We start from the raw sequence: 24,175 nt of genomic DNA, 5'->3' as shown, positions 1-24,175 counted from the left end.
AAATAATTGTATTATTTACATTTTCCCCTGGTTACTGGGATCCCCCTGGAGAGCGGGCCGTGGTTGGTCGCACCGCCCAAAAGGTGGCCCTGACTGGTTTGGCTAATGCCGCCCACACACTATACAACTTTCAAAGTCGTTGGATTGCTGTACTATTCATGTTACACAACTGTCTGTCTATAATGGGGTATCTTGAAGTTGCTGTGGTTTGCACATTACACAAGGGATCGGCAACAGGGGGTTACACATTACAAAACGTTTCACTAGGAAGAATACCAGACAACTCTGTCTGGTCTCCAAACTACGTTTCATAACAAAACGCACACAAGAAATGATACAGGAAATGACAAAAGTTCTCACATGAGAATGGAGTTCTTCCCTATAAAACTGGTGGTCCGCAAGAAGCTAGCGATCCAAGTTGTTTGTGCGCTGATTTGCAGTGAAAACCCAAAAAAGAAAAAGAAAATATTATGGAGGAGGGAATGGTTGGGGAGACACAGGCAGCAAGGATTGTCTGTTCTGGTATATAATCATTTTGCAATGAATGCAGATAGCTGCCTGCTGGTGTTGTGGCTCGACAAGGACATGTTTGTGCTTCGTTTTTGTTTCAAATAATCAAAAAGCTTATTGTATGTGTATCCGAATTTATTCTGACAGAAACTCCATTTAAGCCAATTTATTCTGATAGAAACTATATACTGTGCTCACCATAAATAGATTCATGATAAGAATGGGTTCAGGGAACTCTCTCATTGGCTGTAGGTCGTCGCTGATGTCATTTCCAATCAAAACACATTTCACACTGCAGGACTAGTAGTCGCAGACAGGTCTAGATATTTAACCTGCTAGATATCTCTCAGATCGCGTCTTTGAAAATTCACACATAGCGATCGTCGCTCACAGGAGCGAGCACCAATTTGCCTCTGATTTCTGACTTTTGTCTGTGATCTCCATTAACTGCCAGCGAGTGGAAAATCAGGGCTAAAATCGTGTAGTGTAAACTCATAAGTTCAGAATGGTATGTGGGTAACCCAAACAAACAATCAAGCATCAAATAACCCTGTTTAAGTATGTATTTTACTGCTCCCCAACATTTTCGAATGCTGTGTGAAATGAATCTCTTTTTTAAAGTCCTGAGAAACACTGTTGATATTCGAACTCAACTGTTAAATCAAACACACCCCTCCCTTCAGTGCTCCTTTGGAAGCTCCACCCCCCAAATTCATGCACGCAAATTCATTCCTTTTACCTCTCGGAGGGCTCTCCACCACTGAAAAGCCTCACCGATGTTGACGATGTAGCCCTCGACTTATCATAATCCTTCTTTTTTAGTTTATATTCGTCTGACCTTTTTCTCTCGGTCTGTTTCTCAGCCATTTGTCCTCTTTGGAGTTTAGAATGTTCGCATCAGCCAGATTTGCCATCGCTCTGCCCCCACCTCCCATCCTGTGCACACGCAAGAACCACACCCTGTTGCTGATTGGCTGGAGTAGTGTTGTGTGGATCAGTCTGATCCACTTTGTTTTTGTCCCAATTACAGAGCCAGGGCTGTGTACAAATACTAGATTTTTTTTCAGCCCACCCACAGAACGGGCAGCTAGCAGACTGTGAGGAGATATTTGCAGAATTTGACCAAAGTGTATTGGATTAGAATTACTGAGTGCACCTTTAAGTGAAACAGTTCACACAGACTTACCAACGCTGAAGCCACAGCAATGGGGCTTCACCCAAAGAGGGCGTGGAGCTGGAGGCGGGTCTAGGGGCGGAGTTTAGCGCTCAACCCTCCAGCGTGAATCCTCACTCACTCCTACAGTTTGTCCAGACTTCCTGCGCACTCAGCTCAGAGAGCAGCCCGATCCTGATCCTTTCATCGCACCGACCCTGCGACTCTCTCTTGATCCAACCAACTTTAGCGGTTCACATTTTTGAGATTCTCTTCGGACACAAGAAAAAGTGACTGTATAAAGGAGAACCAGGGTTTTCTTTAAGGATGCATTCGGGTATCTGGCTTTTCGGTGCCTTCATAGCAGCCGTGATGTTTTCTCAAGGTATGTAAACATTTATAATGGCAATATTTTGTTCCCATACGGTTCTTTCACTAAACATCGCTGCCATTATCTGAGACTTCCGTTTGACAGGTTCGCTCCTATAGTGACTATTCGACTTTTTTGAATTCCTTGTATAGGCTAAATGAAACATCAACAAGTGTTTATTATAGATTAGGTCGCAATTCATTTGGCAATCATTAGCAGGACATGTGTTATGCTTTTTGTTTTTCCCACGTTAAGAACAAGGGGTCAACCCTCCACCTGAAGAATATTAAGCCATCTCTGGTCGCCTGGTATATTCACATTCATTCATTTGATAACAGCTTTAAAACAAACTTTAAAGAGTCCTAATACAGAACGGTATACATTCAGAGCGTTTCAGGTTTTGGTTTGGACTTGAAATTCTGATGAATCACTGGACAAAGGCGACGTAATTTTGTGTTGACACTACGTTGTTTTCGGTTTCACTTTGGCTGCATTAGGAACCACATAGAAACAATGACATCACATCTGCAGTTTGTAAAATCCCCGTCATATTATATGCGTCACTCCCAAATAGAAACTATAAGCGCCGATATTAATAAGTGACCCAATTCTTTTGGTGTCATTCACGGCGTGTTGTGCCGCATGCGCAAATTTTGCCAAGTTAATCTGTAATGAAAGTCTGACAGGATCTGAGGGTTGAGGCGCACGTGAACGCAGGTGCCCAAGAATAATGTTTGAGCGCCTATGTGCGCTGTGTGTGTGAGGAGAGAGAGAGAGAGAGTGCGCGTACATGCTTACGCGAGGTTGCGGAGGTGGAGGACGCTGTCACAATTTCAGTCATTTGACTTGTAGATTAATTAATCATTGTCACATGCTTGTTTTTCATTAAACTACAGTTAAAGTAGTATTTGTTTGCCGTCATATAGATACTAATCTTTGTTCTCTCACAATTCATATTTGTTATTTGCTGTAGGCTATTGCTCATCCTTTTTTTTTACCCAAAAGATAAATGGGTAACACTTTACAATAAGGGTCCATACGTTAACACAAGTTAATACATTAGGTATGAGGAACTAACAATGAACAATATATATATATATATATACAGCATTTAATATCTTTTTTCATGCCAGTTAATAAAAATCACAATTGTTCATTGTTAGTTCATGTTAGTTCACAGTGTATTAACTAATGTTTACATTTACAATTATTTTTAATTTTTTTAATTTTATGTATTATTAGGTTATATGTTGAAATTAACATTAATTAAGATTAATAAATCCTCAAAAGTATTGTTAATTGTTAGTTCATGTTAGCTAATGTTCTTAACTAACATTAACAAATGGACCCTTATTGTGTTACCGATATATGCTCTTTGTGATGCACTTATTTGCTGTAATTGTGATTGTTTTCAGTCCAACTGTTTTGGCACCTGTTTAAAATCGACTGTAGCTATACATGACCACTTTCTTCCCAAACAATCATACTAGTGACTAAAATGAGTTTTGAGTGTTCCATGTTAAGTAATAATATTTTAGGCTGTAACTCAATTTCAGGACAGTCCATAAGGGTATATGTGTTCAAATCCAAATAAAATTACAAAAAAAAAAAAATGAAGGAAGCTCCATCATAAGGCAAGAACATGCACATCATGTGATATTTTCAAAAATATCACATTTGCAATACCTCTTTGCGGAACTACAGTTTATATTATATTTTTGTTCATTATGGAAGAATGCCTTTGAAAATTCATTGGAAAATTGTACAGATTCTCTTCAGGCTATTGTTTTGTGAGCTTGTCTTATCTGACAGGGGAATGGGCATGGTTCACACTCTTGCCTGAGGTCCCAATATCATCCTTGGGTATTTCCTTTAGTAGTTTCTAAGTGAGAGAACATGACATCTCATGATTTATACTGTAATGTCAGGTGTGTTAGTATATGTCTGTTTTCCCCTTACGCAAACTGTGTTAGCGTTGAGGGGGCAGTTGCCCGCTCAAAACAAACACACAAATACATACACACAACGCATAGCCTCCATTCAAAGGTTATTTGCCATTATGACCCTCTGGCTCTTTCTACTTGCATGTTGTAGAGGACAGTTTCCCTGAAGTGCTGTAAGTGGGTGAAACAGATTTCCTGTATGAACAAAGGCTAAAACAATTGCCTGAGCCATCTTTGTGTGCTCAGTCATTGGATGTTCACCTAATGTCTTTTATACCAGAGAAAATGTTTTGCCAGACAGCTTTCTGAATACATGATTTGATTTGTCAATCATTAAATAACATACAGTAATCTGAAAAAGACACGTTTCATCAGTTAAGCATATTTTCTTTTTCCTAGAGATATCATTCTAAAAGCTACATGATTAAAGAACTGATGAATAAAGGCTAGATTTAGTAGCATGCATGAAAATATTTTTGTAAATCACTGTAATATTTGAAATAAAAGGAAGTGGGGGATTCAAGGGTCCATTTGTAAAGTGCACTCTTGAATTTTTGTTGAAAAGGATTTCACATGACATCCTGTGGGGATACACCAGGGTTATTTCAAGTTAAAACTACAGTGTTTTCTGTACGTCTGGGACTTTATGCAAAATTTTGTTTCAGTGATGTCACTCTGAATGGCATCTGAGTCAAGAAGTTGTTTAGTTGCATGAGAGATGGAAACCCCAATTTTATTAAGACCAATACACTTAAAGGTTTCTCCACCAGGAAATTCCACTTCTGATCACTTAAGCATTCAACTGAAAGATTCATGTTCATGCATCCGTGATCTAATGGGTCTAATTTGAATATTTGTCATTGTTTATTGGTAGGCAGGCTTTTGAGCTGATTAATGTCAGTTCCACTTAGATATCAAACAAGAAAAAACATGTCATGAGAAGAGATGTCTTATTCATATTTGCATATTCATTTAATTTAAGACTAACTATGGAACTGCTTCCAGGAAGAGCCGATGGGAGCATATGGTAAAAGCTAATTTTACAGCTTTGGGGCTTTGTTCTTCTCAAGTGGTGGGAAGAGGAGAGAAAAAAGGACAAGATGTCAAGAGCATAAGTGAACAGTTGTGATTCATGTGGTAAAAATTTTAGGTATTATGCTAAAATTATTGATTCAGATTTGGATCACACAGACAGACATCAGTATGTGCTTTTGGACCAACCATTTAAATTGGTTAGAGTGCTGAGGCCATTATGTCATCATTTATTCATATTTAAATTCCCTCCCAACCACTTGCACACACGCGTGCACAAGCTCCATATCCCCATTATAGGCTTTTAAAGTAAATTACTCAGGCCATGTGTTGGTTGAGCATCTGCTTACCATGAACCTCCCCTCCCCTCCCTGTCCCATACACATACACACACACACACACACACACACACACACACACACATCTACACACACTGGTTTCCATGTTTTATGGGGACTTTCCATAGACATAATGGTTTTTATACTGTACAAACTTTATATTCTATCCCCTAACCCTACCCCTAAACCTAACCCTCACAGAAAACTTTCTGCATTTTTACATTTTCAAAAAACATAATTTAGTATGATTTATAAGCTGTTTTCCTCATGGGGACTGACAAAATTTCAGGTTTTACTATCCATATGGGGACATTTGGTCCTCACAAAGTGATAAATACCCGCATACATAATCAATTCTATGGCCTCATTTCGTGTCTTTCTTGCCCATCATATACGCACTCTCCTTCTTTTACTAATGGATTAATCAGAGTACAGCTAAGAAGGGAGACCTGCTGTCTGCATCACCCAAAACGACCCCAGGGGTTTCTTCAACCCTCCCCTCTTCCATCTCACAACCCTTTTGTACCACATATCATGAGGAACGCTTTCATTAGGTGTGTGTACACTGTTTGATTGACTGTTCTGTTGGTTTGATACCAGCGTGTGTGTACAATAAAACAACTATTCCCAAGATTGCTGGTTGATAGAAGGCGGCATGTGGTCTTAAATAGAAGACCTTCCACTGCCATCATATGCCTCGAGGGAATATAATTTTCTCACTTTAATATTGTTATTCATTTAAGCTGTGTAGTGATGCACAGCAGGAAGACACAAGTGTGAAGCTTCAGAGATAAGCTTTAAATGAGAGAGAGAGAAAGATCTAACTTCTACATGCTGTACACAATAATGCAATTTTCTCAGTGGAGTTCTCATCCGCACAATCAAATATGGAAGTCTGTAGCAACAGTGTTTGATTCAACTCCTCCCGGTGGCAGAGCTGCTTTTCGCTTAGTTGTGAAAAGCTCAAGGCAGCATGTCTTTAGATCAATATCTGTCATAGAAATCTTAACTGACCATTAGAAGCCAACCTCTGCAGCTGTCACTTGGATAAGGGCTTTTTATCTCGCAATCAGAATATGAAAAGCCAGTCAATGGTTGCAGACTGTACGTACTATGTCTGAAATTAGAGGGATAGGTTTATCTGCATTTATTTAATATTGATGATTCTCGAGACTGCATACTGACAGAGTCTGGCAGCTTGTCAGGCTATAAGGGTGCCAACAAACTAGAGAAAGCTCCAACGGAGCATTTGACAGATGTGTACGCTATGTTTTAAGGGCGTGGAAAGAGCCTGGTAAGTTCGAAATCAAGCGGAATACAGTGATTTTGGATTTCTGAAAGCATAGTGAACCCCCCTCTTTGAGATTCCCATTGGTCATTGGATGCTTATTTTAGAGTGCATTTCAGCAAAAGTTAAATGTTTTCAAGTATGATTGGAAAACTTCTTTAAAAAGAAATACCATTAACGGTTCTAAAATACTCTGACAGTTTTTCCTGCTACCACTCAGCGGTATTGCAACACTATTGAACACTACAATGCTATTGAATCAAGTTTATATACAGTATATATATATATATATATATATACTGCGTCACCCGCATCTCAGAATAGCATTCTGAGATGCTATTCTTTTCACCACAATTGTACAGAGTGGTTATATGAGTTACCGTAGACTTTGTCAGTTTGAACCAGTCTGGCCATTCTCTGTTGACCTCTCTCATCAACAAGGCATTTCCATCCACAGAACTGCTGCTCACTGGATATTTTTTGTTTTTGGCACCATTCAGAGTACGTTCTTGAGACTGTTGTTTGTGAAAATCCCAGGAGATCAACAGTTACAGAAATACTCAAACCAGCCCATCTGGCACCAACAATTATGCCATGGTCCAAATCACTGAGATCAATTTTTTTTTCCCCATTCTGATGGTTGATGTGAACATTAACTGAAGCTCCTGACCTGTATCTCCATGATTTTATGCACTGAACTGCTGCCACACGATTGGCTGATTAGATAATCGCATGGATGATTGTTTGTGCCAGACTGGCTGGTTTGAGTATTTCTGTAACTGCTAATCTCCTGGGATTTTCACACACAACAGTCTCTAGAGTTTACTCAGAATGGTGCCAAAAACAAAAAATCATCCTGTGAGGGGCAGTTCTGTGGACGAAAATGCCTTGTTGATGAGAAAGGTCAATGGAGAATGGCTAGACTGGTTCGAGCTGACAGAAAGGCAACGGTAACTCAGATTACTACTCTGTTCAATTGTAGTGAGCAGAATAGCATTTCAGAATGCACAACACAGCAAACCTTGAGGTGGATGGGCTACAACAGCAGAAGACCATGTCGGGAACTTTATTAGGACCATAGTGTTCCTAATAAAGTGCTCTGTGAGTGTATATGGCCATACTGTGTATGATATTTCTGTATGGGATGAATCTTATGAGCTGGTTCTTTTGAATCTATATTATTAGTAAATCAAAATCTTACTGAACTGCAAGTCATTCATTTCGTCATGTCCCACTTGAGTCGGACATTTCTGCTTCTAAAAGAATCGTTAATGGAACCGATAAGGAACCAAATCGTTAAATTCCTTTTGATTCCCATCCCTATTCTCAAGCATTACTTTTGCAAACCATGCGTTTTTCCCTTTTACATTTTTTCCAATGCACCATTTACAGTTAAATCCATAGATTCGTAATGTTCTACTGTGTTGGCGCCCCAAGGCAGACCTGTAATGACTGCAAACAGGTAGGTCCATCTTTAGACTATCATTGAGTTTTGTGTTATACCATCCTAAGTTTAATGGCCTGGTGTTTAAAGAGCCATAGCTGACTCTTTTGGCCCATTCTTGCTCATTTATGGGCTGGTAATATAAATATATTGATGTGGCAGTCAATGGAAGGGTCAGGGGATGGATATCGATTCGACAAGCATCCAATTATTTCTATAGAACGTGTTTTTAACTTGCATTCATAACTTGCAAGAGTGCCGTTCCACTCCTCCAGCCCTTCAATATAGTTTTAGCGGCAATTATTTGGCTGTTGGAATGATATTTATAAGTTTGCTTATAGCGCAAGAGTCATAAGTCACCCTTTACTCAAGGTTGTCTTATCGATCAGTTCAGAGATCATAGCGTGGAGCTAATTTAAGTACGTTTAGTGCAAGGTTGCTTGTGCTTATGAAATGTAGACGTCAGGTTTTGATCCAAGATGCTTTAAGCCACCCAGTTTTGTGGTCGATAATACCCCAAGGAAAGGATTTACATACATCAGGCTGCTTTTTCATGTGTATTGGCTAATGGTGGTCTGGCAGATATTATTTCATCAATGTCAACTGTTTGTCCTGGCATTTAGATCTGTCTACAAAAGGTTGCGAGTTATAGAAGCCCTAACCCCACCTACCCCCCCAAATCACATTCTGTCAAATATCCATCTGAGGCTTTGAGCGCTTCAATTCAGGCTGACATTCAAAGCCACACAACCTTTCTGGCAGTCATGGAGACGCACGATAATCGGATTCCAATTCTGGGTCCGCTGCTTTGATGCCGTCTGTGATGTGAAGATTGCATTTCTCCATGTGTGAGTAGACGCTTCTTCCTGCCACTCTCGTCTCTTCAAGTGATGCTTTGAACCCAAAAGGGCATGACAGAGGAAGGCAAAGTTTTTTGCCTCTTTTAAATCCGCTCTGGATAGAGAGCGAGACAGAGAGAGAGAGAAAGAGAGAGTGGTGGATGCCGAAAAGGGTCGAGTGCCCATGAGTCCCATGTGTGAGGGACGGGATCTCCCTGAGCTGTCAGGGTGAATAAGGAACCACTGATGTTGGTTAAATCTGTTAAAGGTGAAGCCAGTTGAACCACAAACTTGACGTGTGATGGCGCTATTCAGAGCCACTGAACACATAACATGGGAGAAAGAGATGGTCAGCAGTGGGTGTTAGTGTCCATAATGTTTTGAGCTTTAATTTCTCTCTCAGCAGGTTCACAAATGGTTTAGACATGTTTTGTAGTCACCATAATTTGATTTGGATGCTGCAAACAGGAGTCAATCACAGATTTGATTTGAGAGTGAATTATGAATTAAATTTCGGCCTGTTCAGTCATCAAACAAAGTGACTATACGGCTTTAGAAAAATTTCATTATATTGCACAAGACGTATTGACTAATTTTAAAGTGGGCTTATAGTTTTTTTTGTCCTTATGGTCTTTGACAGACCCGAGTCACCATTCACTTTCATTTTATTCAAATAAAGCAATCATATGGCTTCAGAAGACTTGGAATATAGTGCACTAGTCATATCCACTGATTCTGTGGTGGTTTTTTGGTGCATTTTGGAGCTTGACCACCCTGAGTTACTTTCATTATTTGGCAAATTTCTTCTTTTGCGCTCCAATGAAGAAAGTCATATTAGTTTGCAGTGACAAGAGGGTAAGCGAATAATAACAGAATTTTCATTTGTGTGTGAACTATCCCTTTAAAGACCCAAACACCTCATTCTGAATTCCAACGTGGTGCAAAACAAAAAGGCTACTAAGAATCATTAATATGCCTGTGGTTGTGGAAGTTCCTTTGCTGTATTTAGAACATAATAATGCTGAAGTAAAAAAGAGAAGGTCTTAACAGGCCCAGACTGGAGATACGCTTGGTAGAGATTTAATTGTGGAAGAGGCCACCACCGAGAGAGGAAGTGGCTTTCTATTGAAGTCATTGTGTCCAGTCTAGACTTGGGCAAGACAAATGTGCGTCATCTGTCTTTTCCATGTGGCTTATCTGAGTACATAGCACTAATGAAAAAAGGTCAAATGTTATTCCCACTATCAATTTAGTGGCCTCCTACCTCATGTTGACATCCCAGTTTTAGCACCTCCCACTAAATCAAGCTTGGAGGTGCTGAATTTTTGTCTTTTCCGGCCTTAGTAATAGATTAAACTGGTTATTTAATTTAAGGATTACTTGTGTGAGAGAAAAGGAGGGCACTGGGAGAGTATGGAAGGATGAATGGATGGGTGGATGAGGCTGTGGTGGGGCGTAAAAAAAATAAAACACCTTTTAAAGGATAGTTCACCCAGAAAATAAATTCTGTCATCATTTACTCGCCTTGTTATTTTGTATGACTTCTGTCAATGAAACAAAGGGAGCAAGAAGTTGTTCAACTGCAAGTTCACAGTCTGGAAGTACCATACCCAGATTCAATTACTGTTGCCTGGCAGTGCCCAATAAAATCAGGAATAGGAAACTCATTACGGGTTCCCAAGTAAACACACTTTGTCGATGAAAAGAAATGCAAGATGCGTGGCATACAGAATCAATTGCAACTGAATTTAATATCCCTTTTCTTTGAATCTCCAAAAACAGCTTCACCTCATAACTTTACATGCCATAGTTGGATAGCACCGGATTTTAGACAGGTTAAACATTCAGTAAACCTCACGGTGAAAATGATTAGGGCAGTCAGCCGACCTGTTCTGCTCCTAAGAGGCAGGGGAAAGAAGTATCCTCTCATGCGATAAATTAGTTCCAGCTCTCGCGGGCGGGAGGAGCTCCCTCAGAGCTGTTGTTTCAGTCTGTGCCATTCTAATGCGATTTTAAGAGGTCGGAAGTTGGAGTAGAGGTAAATGGTTGATTATGTATACACAACCAGTGCACAGCTGGTTCAGCTCACATCATAGAAAGACGAAAGAAGCCTCTGTACCTGTTTCGGCACATCGAGAATGGTGGCCTGAGGGAATGTTCTGATGCCTTCCAGAATTGCTGTCTTCATGACAGACTCTGCTTTTATCTCCCTCTTCACTTGCAAATTTGACGGTTAAGAGGCTTTTTTTGGCGCTATATGCAGCAAGATGCAAACTTTAGGTGTTTTGTTGCCGCTTTTTAAGACTGAAGTACCACAGAGAGCAAGATCAAGCAGAAGCCTTCCCAAGATGATATGACTTTGTCTTGCCACCTTTTTCTCTCTCAATCTTGTTATGAGGGAAAGTTTAGGTCTGATCCCTCTCTCTGTTCATTTGATAAATCCCACCTCTGGGTATTCGCCCTTTACCTCCCTCCCCCCTCAAAATCCTCTCTTCAGAATCCCTTGTTTCTTTATTCATCTAGTGTGACAGCACTTTCTGTATTCAGCTCAAATGTATTTATATACCTTTCAGAGAGGTCAAGGACAATGGGCTCTATGTTTAAAGTCATCTACGTAGATGTGCAAAATGAATCAAGCTGAGGAAAACTGAAGAGCTACATTGAATATCAAGTCTTTGGAGGCTGTGCTCTTTAGCGAAAATAGCTTGGGTGTATATCTTCCCTTATGCAAAAAAAAAAAAAACTCCTTAAGCCAGCCTAAGATGTTTGGCAGCTTTTAGCTGGTTTAAGCTTGTCAAGCTGGTTTCCCAGACTGGCTAAACTTGTGTTTAGCTGGCCGGCCAATTGGTCTCCCAGCTTGACTACCTGACAAGTGCCCAAAACTTCTCTAAAACCAGCAAACCGACTAGCCTGACTAGGTAAAGCAAACCAGCTGATGCTTAAAGGGATATTTCATCCAAAAATGAAAATACTGTAATTTACCACTCACCTTGATGTTGTTCCAAACCTGGATAACTCACCTTTATATTCCATGGAAAAAAGAAAGTCATGAGTTTAAACAATAGTTTAAACCTCATTCGACAGCATTTGTGGCATAATATTGATTACCACAAAAAATAATTTTGCCCTAGGGCTGTGCGATATGGCCAAAAACAATATTCAATATTCACAATATTCTTTTTCATATTGTTCGATATCGATATTTATCACAATATACATTCACATTTGCACATTGCACTTTTATTTTATTATTTCCTACTTGACAGAGGAAAAGAAGAAAGAAAAAAAAATCCTAAACAGTCAAAATAGTCTATACAAAACTGCATTGGGGGCCCAGAGACAGCCAAAGCAGTGCCTGAGGGATCTTCTACCAAAATATTAAAATATTTTGTTGAGTTTATCAATCCAGTGCAGGTGGATATGAATGTTAAAAGCTCATTTGTTCATAATGACAGCATATACTTTTTACATTCAAATTATTTTTATATTTTGTTACACTCAGTACACTAGCAAGTATGGGGGCATAGAAGCCCTTGTGACTGAGGAATGATACTGTATGGGGGTTCAGGGGTATCCCCTGAGAGACAATTTAGAATGTAAAATCTGAATGGACCATTTTTATATTTTTATTAAAGTGTGAAAGACTAGGCTACAAACTAGTAATTTTATTGTCTTTCCTTGTCATCCATGCCAGAGATGATGACATCTGATTAATTTCACAAAATTAGAACAGAATTCTGTTTGTTTATTATTAAAGGCTCGTAACATGCTGAAATTTACAAGGAAAAATGTTATGGTCTAAAGAAGCCAGTGTTGGGTTAGTAATTCATTACTAATTACATCTTATACAGTGTAATTAGATTACTGTACTAATTACTCTGTCTGGAAAGTAATTGCATTACTTATTATTAATTACTTTCTAAAACCCTGATCAACCTCATCCAGATGAAAAATACAAGGATAGACATGAGATTGTTCTTTTAATTCTTTCAGATAAATCACATAAAATCAAATAAGTTATTCTTTAACTGGCAAAAGAACTTAAGGGGGCAGCGTTAAATTAGAAAATATAAATTTTAACATTAGACGTTCAATTTTGATTTTAAATTCACTACTGTTTCATATAGAATTGTTCTATAGTCTGTACAGTATTTAATGCAATTACATCAGAAGTAACTGTAAATACTGAAAAATGAAGAGTAATCCCTTACTTTATTCAAAGAAAATGTCATTTAATTACAGTAAAGCATTACTTAGTTATGCATTACACCCAACACTGAAAGGCGTTCTGGAACCATGTTAACTTATGTGGTGCCTCATGTCTACTCACATGCGGGGAAAAGAGGCAACGCGTGCAGAGCGGGACAGGGCATAAATGAAGCGTGTTTGGTGTAAGAGAAAAATATTCAAGAATACAGTGCAGAAAGATCAGATCTGATTATTGTTTTGTCGTGCTGCTCACTAGAGATGATGAAAGGGCGCAACCGTCGTCATGATATCTTGCTGTCCAGATGGAATCATTCCGGGGTCCAGACCCAGACCGGGGTGACTGGCATAGCCTAATCATTAGCAAGGCAGCTGACGTTAGCAAATTCATACAGTCTGAGAAAGCCGAACTGCTTGCATTTTTAGCGACATGCACCTGATCATCTAGGCAACATTTGAGCGCTACTCACAAACAACATCTCAGATGTAGATGCTCAATAGTTCGGTTCACTTATAATATGCATTTAGAACGGTGCCGGAGGTGCATTTACCAGAATTTGAATAAGAAGCAAATTAAACTACTGTGAACTTGCTTACAAACAGACACATACAGGACTTCCTGGAGAGTTCATAATGTCAAAATAAAAGCGTGAGGGTTTAAAAGTTAAAGGTGCACGATTGAAATATGTTACTGTTGTATTTAAAATTCTAAAAGTCAATAATAATAATGTATTATTATAATTATTATTTGTTTACAAATTATAACAATATTTAAGTTTAATGGGTTCCAAAAAATAACTGTGAATGAAAATATCTTACAACTGAATTGAAAAAAAAAAAGAGATCTGAATCCTTTCAAGTCCAGATACAAGTTGAATGTTTTTTGCAAAAAAAAAAGAAAAAAAAAAAAAAAGAAAAACTGCCTTCTTTTCTACTGAACACTTAGACTGGAATTTCTGTTAATTTTGCTGCAGCATTATCCAGTAAACTTGTTCAAAATAAAGTTTTTCTTAATAGTTTGTACATTTATTTTGAAATAATGTGTAGTTAAAGGTTTGTGTTTCTTTACATATAATTAGAATCACTCAGTGAGGTATAGATATTCTAAATTGATTATGAAAAAAACAACACTGGTATCGGATCGGTATTGGCCGATACTGAGATTAAAGTAAATCGGAAGAGAAAAAGTGGTATCGGTGCATCCCTAGTCAAAACTGTTCTTGTGCCTGGATGTCCTGGTGCTCTGTGCTCTGTAGCGATGGCCAGAGGGTAACAGTTCTCACTCTGGAGACGTACAGGTCTTGGAGGGTGGGCAGGGGGGCACCAACGGTCCTCTCAGCAGTCCTGACTGTCCGTTGTAGTTTCCTTCTGTCTGATTTGGTGGCTGAACCAAACCAGACAGTTATAGATGTACACAAGACAGACTCAATGATGGCCACGTAGAACTGTGTCAGCAGCTCCTGTGTCAGGTTGAACTTCCTCAGCTGGCGAAGGAAGTACAACCTCTGCTGAGCCTTGATGTAGAACATATGCTAAATAATATTTGATTACCTAAAAGTTTATCATCGATATCGTGGATTTTTTATTGCGATAAATATATCGAGATCAATTTATCGCCCAGCCCTAACTTGCCCCTCCTTTTCTTTAAAAAAAAAAAAGCAGAAATCTGGGTTCCAGTGAGGCACTTACAATGGAAGTGAATGGGGTCAATCTATAAATGTTAAAATACTCACTATTTAAAAAGTATAGCCACAAGACATAAAACAATGCGTGTTAACATGATTTTAGTGTGATTAAATCGCTTACTAACCTTTCTGTGTAAAGTTAGAGCCAATTTTACAACTTTGTTGCCATGACGATGTAATGCCTTTAAATCGTTTAAAAATTGTCCACATTGACTTCCATTGTAAGTGCCTCACTGTAACCTCGATTTTTTATTTAAATTTTTTTAAAGAAAAGGGGGGATGAGTCGAAATTTTTGTTAATCAACATTATGCCACAAATACTGTCGATTGAGCTTAACTTATATTGAACCCGGAATATTCCTTTAAAATTCCCCTGTAGGCTTTGTTTCAAAGGAAGTCAGCCATTTTGTCACCCCACGGGAGTTCATTTTTGATTGTCTGACTGGCCTCCAATTTAAAGCACTAGTATTCTATGCTAATACTCCTATTGACCTGTCCTATAATTTTCCTCACAGTGAATGAGGCAATTGTACATCCAGCATTAACCTGTACGTTCCACAGAAATGGCTTGTAACAGCTAAAAGCTGTGATTTATCTGTGAACCGGTGCGTTTTTAATAGCAAGACTAACTATTGTGTCCTTTTCTGTTCTGTTCTGACTATTCACAACTCTCAACTGTTTTTATTAGATGTTATATGATCTAAAGGCTTCTGTGCAAGAGAAAGGAAAGAGAAAAGGTTTGCAGCCAGATGTCATTTTTTTACACACTAATCAAGCACTGTATATTTTTGGCTGGTCCTAATGGACATTTGTCACACATCTGACAGCTCTCTCCCACTGTTCTTATAACTAAAGTGATGTATCTGAGAGTTATTCCCCAATTTATAAACATAAATAACTCTGCTACTTATAACAACAGTCACTAGCATATCTAGAGCACTTTAAGGAGTCTACTCCATCTTCTCAAGTGCCATTCCGCTGACGTGAGGCTGTAATATATTAAAGAGGAACGCTAGGCGGATGTCTACAAAGGACCAATGCTGAATGCTTTGGGTGATAGCACACTAAAATTAACCACAAGCTGACCAACTTCCTCTTCTTTTTTACATCCTTATTTGGAAGTACCTGTGAACACATTTGTAGTGCTTGGAGATAACACCATTCCTGGGAATTCAGCAAGCAGTTATTGTAGATCTCATGTTAAAGGTAACTAAATAAAAGCCTGTACCTTTGGTGTTCCCGAAATATTACGTGGACTTTTTGCAGGTGAAGAGTTTTAATTCCTTTTTCTGCTTTCAATCTCAATCGTTTCCTCTCGTTCATGATGTGCACATACTTTTGAAAAGATTTCTTTGAGTGTGATGCTTAGAGATAAGAGGCAATGTATTTTTCTCTGGGCAGAGCACTTATCTGCTGCTGTTCTATATATAGGAGACACAAGCTAAAGTATTTGTTCATTCAGGCCCTTGCAGTGGTCTCATGACCACTTTTTGGTTGTCATTTAATGAAACTGACTAAAAAACACAAGGTTCCTTATGGGACAACACACTGGGGAATGTATGCTAATTACTACCTTGGTTTCTTTGTGAAGGCTGAATTTTTTTAATGGGTCAAGGTATAGCTGGTTAGCATAGGTCATTTAGCACCTACTGTAACTACACCATTCATTGTGTTGCCAAAAAGCAACATTTTCCTTTGATGGCCATTCAAAAGTAGGCAAAAGTATTTTCAAGAAATGTTGTCATTAACATACTGTATAAAATGTAATTTTTTTTATTATTTCATAATATTTTAGTATAAGTTTTACAAGTTCCCATTTTTTGAGAACTTTTTAAAGCTTGAAAAGGACTTTTCCCTGTCTTCTGCCTTTGACGTCACAGCATACACACTGTATAATCGCTAGTGAAGGGTTTACGACTCTGTGCATTCTTGTGGTGCCATCAGCCAATGTCTTGCCAAAGCCTATGGTATACTTTGTTTTTCTCTGTGCCGTTACATCTCATGCATGGTCGAGTGCTATTACGGTAGGGATGTCATAAAATATAGATATATCGATTATTGATCGGCACGTTATTTTATCGATATATTTTTGAGGCATCTATAAATTAACATTAGCTGACATTTAAATTAGAAGCCTAATTTGTGTGCTTTCCATTGGTGTGATAGCTTTGGGAAACCGCAAGGGGGCGATATAACATTTACTGAAACCAGTTGCCGGTAGAAGCACAGTTGCAGTCCAAACTAGGTTGTGGTGTATCACTATACACACAAAAGTAACAAACGTTTTTGTACTTCTTCAAGAATAAACAAAGTGACGTTGATGAGTTTGCAGGTAAGTTAGAAATGATTAACTTTATTATGAAATGTATCTGTGTGTATTGAATGCATTTCATTCAAGCTGTCAAGCCACAAAAAACTGAACTTGTAACTGAAAATACATTGTGTTGGCTATATGATAGATACATATACACAATGTCTACACAGTGATGGCTAGAGTAAATAATATTTGTCCATTGATAATTATTTGGGTTGAATTTAATGGAAAACTAAGCAAGTTGCATTCAGTAGCACTGCACAATGTGCAGCCTCCTGTGTCTTAGCTCGTCGTCTGTCAGTGCCGTTGCACTTACTGTGATGAAACATAATTGTTTTGAATTTTGAAACACGCCATGCCATCTGCCAGACATGTCTGATATGCTAAACACTTTAATTTACCTTGCCACTCACACTTGACCAAAGTTGTGTTGAAAAATATGTTTGAAAAGACAAAGACTATTGTGCAACGAGCAGCCTTATTTATATCTGAAAAAATCCATATATATATCGATAATCATTGGGGAAACCTTCTGATTATCGATGTGTGAAAAAGACATCGATCCCAAGCCTATATTACGGACGTCTTCGTTGCATGCCCACTACTGCTGCTTTGTGATAAATTTTATACAGTCAACATCAGGCGACATGCACAGATGTGGACTCTCCTCTCATGTAGTAAATCTGGGCTGCACGTGCATACTGTGTTGATGACAAAATTTGCATGAGACATGGCAGCACACAAAAAAAAAAAACTAATTATACTTTTCGTGCAGCTCTAAAGTAATTAGTCGCACATGCACACGTGATAGGTTTAAAAAATATGTTTCTTTCCACCCTTAAGCAAAGATGACAAGCAGGTCGTGTATTTCTGTGGAGTCATGCACCAACCATGCAACTGCCATTGTGTGAATGGGAATGCTGATGGGTGGCTCTCTCCAGGTATTATCGACCTCCTTAGAATTTCTCATTCTCAGAAAACAGATGTTACAAGAAGTTCATAAAACATTCAGCAGTAAAAAAAAAAACAAAATCACAGAAGAACAGTAGTATGATGTTTGGTTGTATAGTCAACACCTCTAGTCAGCCTCTGCCTTTTTCACTTCCTTTTTTTTTTTCAATAGCTTTTATTTTTATGCATTTTTTTCACTTTGGTGTTAGGCCTATGTTTTATTCAGATCAGGCAGTCCCTAATTTCTATTCTGCAACTTTCGGTATCGTTTCCCTTATTTTCTCGCGCATCTGTCTCTCAAGCGTGGGGAGAGTAACATATCATATCTCTGTAAAGCTCTGGAGCGTGTTTGATCCCTTTCATGAACTCCTCCCCGCACCTCTCACGTCTCAGATGGGCAAAGGCAGCCAATGGCTCAGTGCCACAACTTATCTGTTTTATCTGAAGCATCAGACTCTGCACCATCCTGGGTGGTTGTGCAGCTACTTTCCTCTCTCATCTGCTTAACACCCCACATCTGCATTTCACCGTACAGCTGAAATCACCACTTCGGCCTCTAACATCTGTTGTGACATTGTTACAGCACAATAGCACTGCAAGATGTAACATGCACAGCAGTTAATGGCATAACCTGGCCTAAAATTAGCTTAGCTAGTTTAAATGCTCTAGCCGGTCCATGCAGGTTTTTTGCTGGTCTAGATGGTTCCACAAAAAAGGGCTGGGTGCACAAGTGCATAAAATAAAAATGACAAACAGACCAGCCTGGGAGACCTAAGATCAGCAAACCAGGTTTATACAGTTTTTTTTTTTTTTTTTTTTTTTTTAGCAGGTTGAAAGCTGTCAGCACGTAGACCTAAAATACAGTATTTCTTCCTAAAATGTGCTCTTTGTCATGCAGTTTGCGTTCACTGCCATTTTGGCTTCGTACAAACATAACTTTAGTAGAAACTCCAGTACTAAGACTCTGGCAACAATGTGCTCCTTCATATTGAATATGTTGTTCTGATTTTGCTCAGATATTCCTCAGGTGTTTGTGTTTTTTTGGAATCTGGGGCTCATTTCTCGTTCTTGGCCAGTGAATGTGTTTTTAAATCTTATCTTAGCTTGCGCTGTTGCGGTAACCGAATCCAGAGTGCCCCCAGGAGCTGTGCGGTAAAACGGTGGGGAGGAAATTGGCTGCCCTCTTCCTCGCTCCCCCAGCCAGTGGCTATACTGCATCACCCCACATGATTGAAACTACAAAGAAAAGCTGACTTTATCTTCTCATTCTGTTCAGAACATGCCTGGCTTTGTCTCCCTCCTTTTAAATAACATTTCCAGGGCTCATGAAATCTAGAGATGCCATAACCGTGTGCCCAGCCCTGACAAGTATTTGAACAAAACATCAGGTGTCTGCAGGACTTTCTAAACCAACTGCTTTGAAGGAACAGAAGGTCTATGCTGAGGGAGGCTGATAGTTGAAAGCTGTGATGTTTCTCAAAAGAACCAGACACAGAATTGCTGTTTATGTCCTGCATTCATCTTCCTCTTTCTGTCCGTTCAATGTTTTCACATTATATTTCAAATAAACTGCAAACACATGATAAACACCTTTTTCTGTCACGCACTACTGATATCTGTGTCAGAAATGTGAAATGTGGGCGTTTTTGATTTGGAGAAGCATCTGCTGTTGCAAAAGGAAAAGTGTATTGCTCTTTCATTGCTCAGTAGGCATAAAGGAGATCTCGATTATTTTATCTTTGTCTCAGATGTTTCTCTTATCTCAGATATGAATTTTATGTATGGTATTTTTAAACATCTTAAAGGATTAGTTCACCCAAAAATGAAAATTCAGTCATTGTTAACTCACTCCTGTGTTGTTATAACCTTATACAACTTTCTTTCTTTTTCTTAACACAAAGGGAGAAATTGTGAAAAAATGCTGTGTTCAGTGATGCCATACAATGGCAGTTTATAGTGACATCCTCTTCAAGCTTCAAAAGAATGCAAAAGTATAATTCAGAAGACTAATAAATAATTCAATGACACTCATGATTTTTAAGAAAGCATACGATAAGGTTTGGTGAGAAACAAACCAAAATCGAATGTATTATTTAGGAAAAATGTTCACTGACCGTTGATCTCCTGTGCCATTCATGCAGCGCCCTCATGACATTGGGGCATTCATGGAAAAACTTGTTTTGTTTATCTTAAAACAGGTCCACCACAGCAATAGTGACAAAAAAACACAACACAGCTGCACAGAAAACAGAGAACAGAGCTTACTAAACATGTCTGAAGAGTTTGTAGTCGAAGAATTGATCCATTTCTGTGCCCAGCCTTATTTTTTTGAAAATGTTTTGAGTTCTTGGAAATCAAACAGAAACATAGAGCAGGATACAGGCAGCCACAGTCACAACATTGTCCTAACCTGATGGCAAACGACATGCGATAAAAGGTATATTTTCTATGGTAATTAGAGTTTTTGTCCTAAAAAGCAGTGATGAGTGACAGTACATTTATATCAATCACTTGTTTTCTATTTTCGGCATTTTCTGCAATATCCGCTGTGAACTGGCACCAGTCCAAACATTTTCAAAAAAATAAGGCTGGGCATAGAAATGCATCAATTCTTCGACTACAAATTCTTCAAACATGTTTAGTAAGTTTTGTGTGCAGCTGTGTTGTGCTCTGTTCTTTGTATCACTGTGGAGGACCTGTTTTTAGATAAACAAACTGGGTTTCGATTGAATGCCCCATGTCGTGAGCTGGGGCTGTGTGAACTTTTGCTCTCATGCCCTATCATGAACGCACACAGGAGGTCAAAGGTACATTAGATTTCAGTTACTTTCTCACCAAAACGTATCATATGGTTTCATAACAATCATGAGTCTCATGGAATAATTTATTAGACTTCTGAATTATACTTTTGCATTCTTTTGAAGCTTGAAGAGGTTGTCACTATAAACTGCCATTGTATGACATCACTGAACACAGCATTTGTTTTTTTTTCTTCACAATTTCTCCCTTTGTGTTAAGAAAAAGAAAGAAAGTAATATAGGGTTATAACAACACAGGGGTGAGTAAACAAAGATTGAATTTTCCTTTTTGGGTGAACTAATCCTTTAAGGTTTGAAACAATACAGTACTATGCATTGTGAAATATGCTATACAAATAAAATTTACTTGAATTTCTCCTAACAGTCTGAGAAATAAAATAAGAAAGAATTAGACAATTGTTGACATACAGAGAAAAATGTAAGAACCAGGAAACTTGAGCAAAAGTATCCGTTTGCTCTAATCATATTACTGTCTAGGGGACACAATTGTGATATTGAAGAGATCTCATTTAAGATTTTTCTTTCCTACGGGTGAGCAGAAGTTTAAGAAAATAAAAAGAGACATACAAACAGGTCGCTAAGAGACAGTCTGTTCTGTTCATCTTTATTTTTTGTTTCTTCTGGACTTCAAGTTTGGTCTTATGCAGTCTTTTAAGAAAGGGGGCAATTGGAGAGTTTGGTTATGGTCAACAGGTATGTCTTCTAAGTGCACTATGCAGATTGCTTCAGGGTAAAATACCATTTCCCCTCTAAAACGCATATACACACACCCACAACATCCCTCCACCCAATTACACCCAAACCCCCATTCTCTCTCTCTCTCTCTCTCTCACACACACACACACACACACACACACACACACACATATTTTGGTGCAGCTATCCTTACGAGGATTCTCCATAGACATAATGATTTTTATACAAACTATAGATTCTATCCCCTAAACCTAACCCTCACAAAAAACTTTATGCATTTTTACATTTTCAAAAAAAACATCATTTAGTATGTTTTTAAGTGATTTGAATTATGGGGACACGGAAATGTCCTCATAAACCACATTTATAGAATAATACCCTTGTAATTACCAGTTGTAACCTAAAAAATTTAATTGTAAGCCACCCACACACACACCCACACACACACACACATAAAGTAGATTAATTAAAAAAAAAGCTTCAGGGCACCGCCAGAGCTTCTCTGTGCCAGCAGCCCCATTGAGGTGAATGGATTCTTAAGCAGCTGACTTAATACTGAGGATCCAAGTCCTGCATGCATTTTTCAACCGTGCTGTGCAGTGGATCTACAATAGCACTTAAAAGTGGAACATTGAAAAATAACCCACTATTTGAAATGAGTGTGTTCAATAATGCTGGAATATCTTAGTTCAGTGTTTTTGAAAGTTACCCTGTCTTTCCAAGTTTTGTTATCCAATGAAAAGTCCCCATATCACCCTTTTTGCCATAGGCACTAGGTAGAGTGTGCTGGACAGCCAGGTGCCTATATTGTGAAGAGCTTTGACATTTTTAACAGATTCCATTTTATTTATCAGACTTCCAACTGAGATCAACTCATAATGACTAGGCTTCATATTCTTTTTAAGGAACAGACCTTGATTTCAAATTCTATTTTAAAGAAAAGCCAATAGTGGTATTTTGACACTAAGCTAGGAACTTTTTGAAGCATTTTGACACTTTGACCATACAAATTCACTGAGAAGAACCCAGAAAATTACCTTTTTAATTTTTCTAGCCTTTGGATGAAATGCTTGAACTTAAGGGTCTAGTGGACTTGAAGATATACTGGGCAGTAAAATACAAGAAAATCGGTGTCAACTGTAGAAAGAGGAATGAGGCAGGCTCGCAAGATTTCATTCATATTGGCTCTTCAAAAGCAAAAGCCTATTTACTCCTTGCATTTGCTGCATTTCAAAGACATTTTACCTTCAAAAAGGTTGCTCTATGGTTATGGGAAACTCTTATTGTGTAAATATTCTCAAAATAATTAATTGGAACAAAAAATCTGCTTCGTAAAAGATGCCGGTTTTAAAATTACGTTTGGTGTTTCAGAAAATATTTAACAGTTTTTCTATTGAAGTTGATTGCATTTATGATGTAGCTCAAATAAAATCTGAAGGATATCAGGTAAAAAAAAAAAAAAACTTTTTAGAGCCTCTTTTAGATTATTAAAATTAAATTATTTGAACATGCTTGAGTCTAAAACCATCAGACACGGCGAGTAAATACCGTAAATGATTCAACACATGTTCCCTAGACCGAAGCAGCTCAGAAACATTCTCTCCAGCTCTCACCCGATCATTAGCTTCTGCCTGCAGTTACCTGACGTGACCAGTATATTAATGACTTAATACAATTTGACAGTGCTATCCCATCCAAACAAACCATTTAAAAGCTGGTCACCAGTATATGTTGTGTAGCTATTGTGTAGCTATAATTTTGTGTAGAACACAAAAGGAGATGTTTGGCAGAATGTTCACCTCAGTCACCATTCACTTTCATTGTATGGAAAAAAGATGCCGTGAAAGTGAATTGTGACTGAGGCTGCCAGTCCCTGTCTTTCTTCCTAACATCCCCTTTTGTATTCCACTAAAGAAAGAAAAAAAAACTTTTTTTTTGCTGGTGAACAGCATGATTATACTAGTTCACCCTCTAGATCAGCACCAAACCAGCACTAACCAGCATAAAGCATGGGAATTCAGGAGGGTAGTAAAATGACAAACCCTGTAGCAATTCTGTGTGTTTATAATTATGATAGTATTACATTTCTTATGCATCTCATTATTACAATGTTAATGATCTGAGTTTTTTGTGGCAATATCACAGTGGTAAAGTTTTTGGGCTGCTTATAGCACATTGGCCGCCAGTTTGAAAGAAACCAATCTGAATGCATACATAGTAGCCTCTGGTGCAAGAGGGAACTGGTGTAATTGCTAAGTTTTGCAGAGCAATCACTACATTGGGTCATAACTAGATTGGTGGCACCGCCTCTCGACCTCTCTGCCTGCCACCAACACTCCCCCGCACTAGCTCAATTTGGATCCATTGTGTTTTTTTCTTCTCTTCCCCATCACTTTCTTGCTCAGTTGCTCTCTCTCTCTCTCTCTCTCTCTCTCTCTCTCTCTCTCTCTCTCTCTCTCTCTCTCTCTCTCTCTCTCTCTCTTTGCATTTCGCAAAAGCTGCATTACCTGAAGCTCCACATTCCATCTTCCAACATATGAACATAGAACATGCAAAGCAAAATAATTAGGCACACCTCTGCTGGAAT

At 38.5% G+C, this 24,175-nt stretch overlaps 1 protein-coding gene across 2 annotated transcripts in view; it reads left to right on the top strand.

Moving 5' to 3' along the window:
- The first annotated feature begins 1,802 nt into the window (after nucleotides 1–1,802).
- LOC127433790 (CD166 antigen homolog A-like) overlaps nucleotides 1,803–24,175 on the top strand; it is a 99,565-nt gene continuing 77,192 nt past the window's right edge. For both annotated transcript variants that reach the window (XM_051685999.1, XM_051685998.1), the window contains exon 1: nucleotides 1,803–2,048. In XM_051685999.1, the coding sequence (XP_051541959.1) occupies nucleotides 1,991–2,048 (58 nt within the window). In that variant the 5' untranslated portion in view covers nucleotides 1,803–1,990. The remainder of the gene's footprint in view (nucleotides 2,049–24,175) is intronic.

This window comes from Myxocyprinus asiaticus, chromosome 43 (assembly GCF_019703515.2).
Source record: "Myxocyprinus asiaticus isolate MX2 ecotype Aquarium Trade chromosome 43, UBuf_Myxa_2, whole genome shotgun sequence".
NCBI classification, from domain to species: Eukaryota; Metazoa; Chordata; class Actinopteri; order Cypriniformes; family Catostomidae; genus Myxocyprinus; species Myxocyprinus asiaticus.
This window is presented reverse-complemented; position numbering and strand designations above follow the sequence as displayed.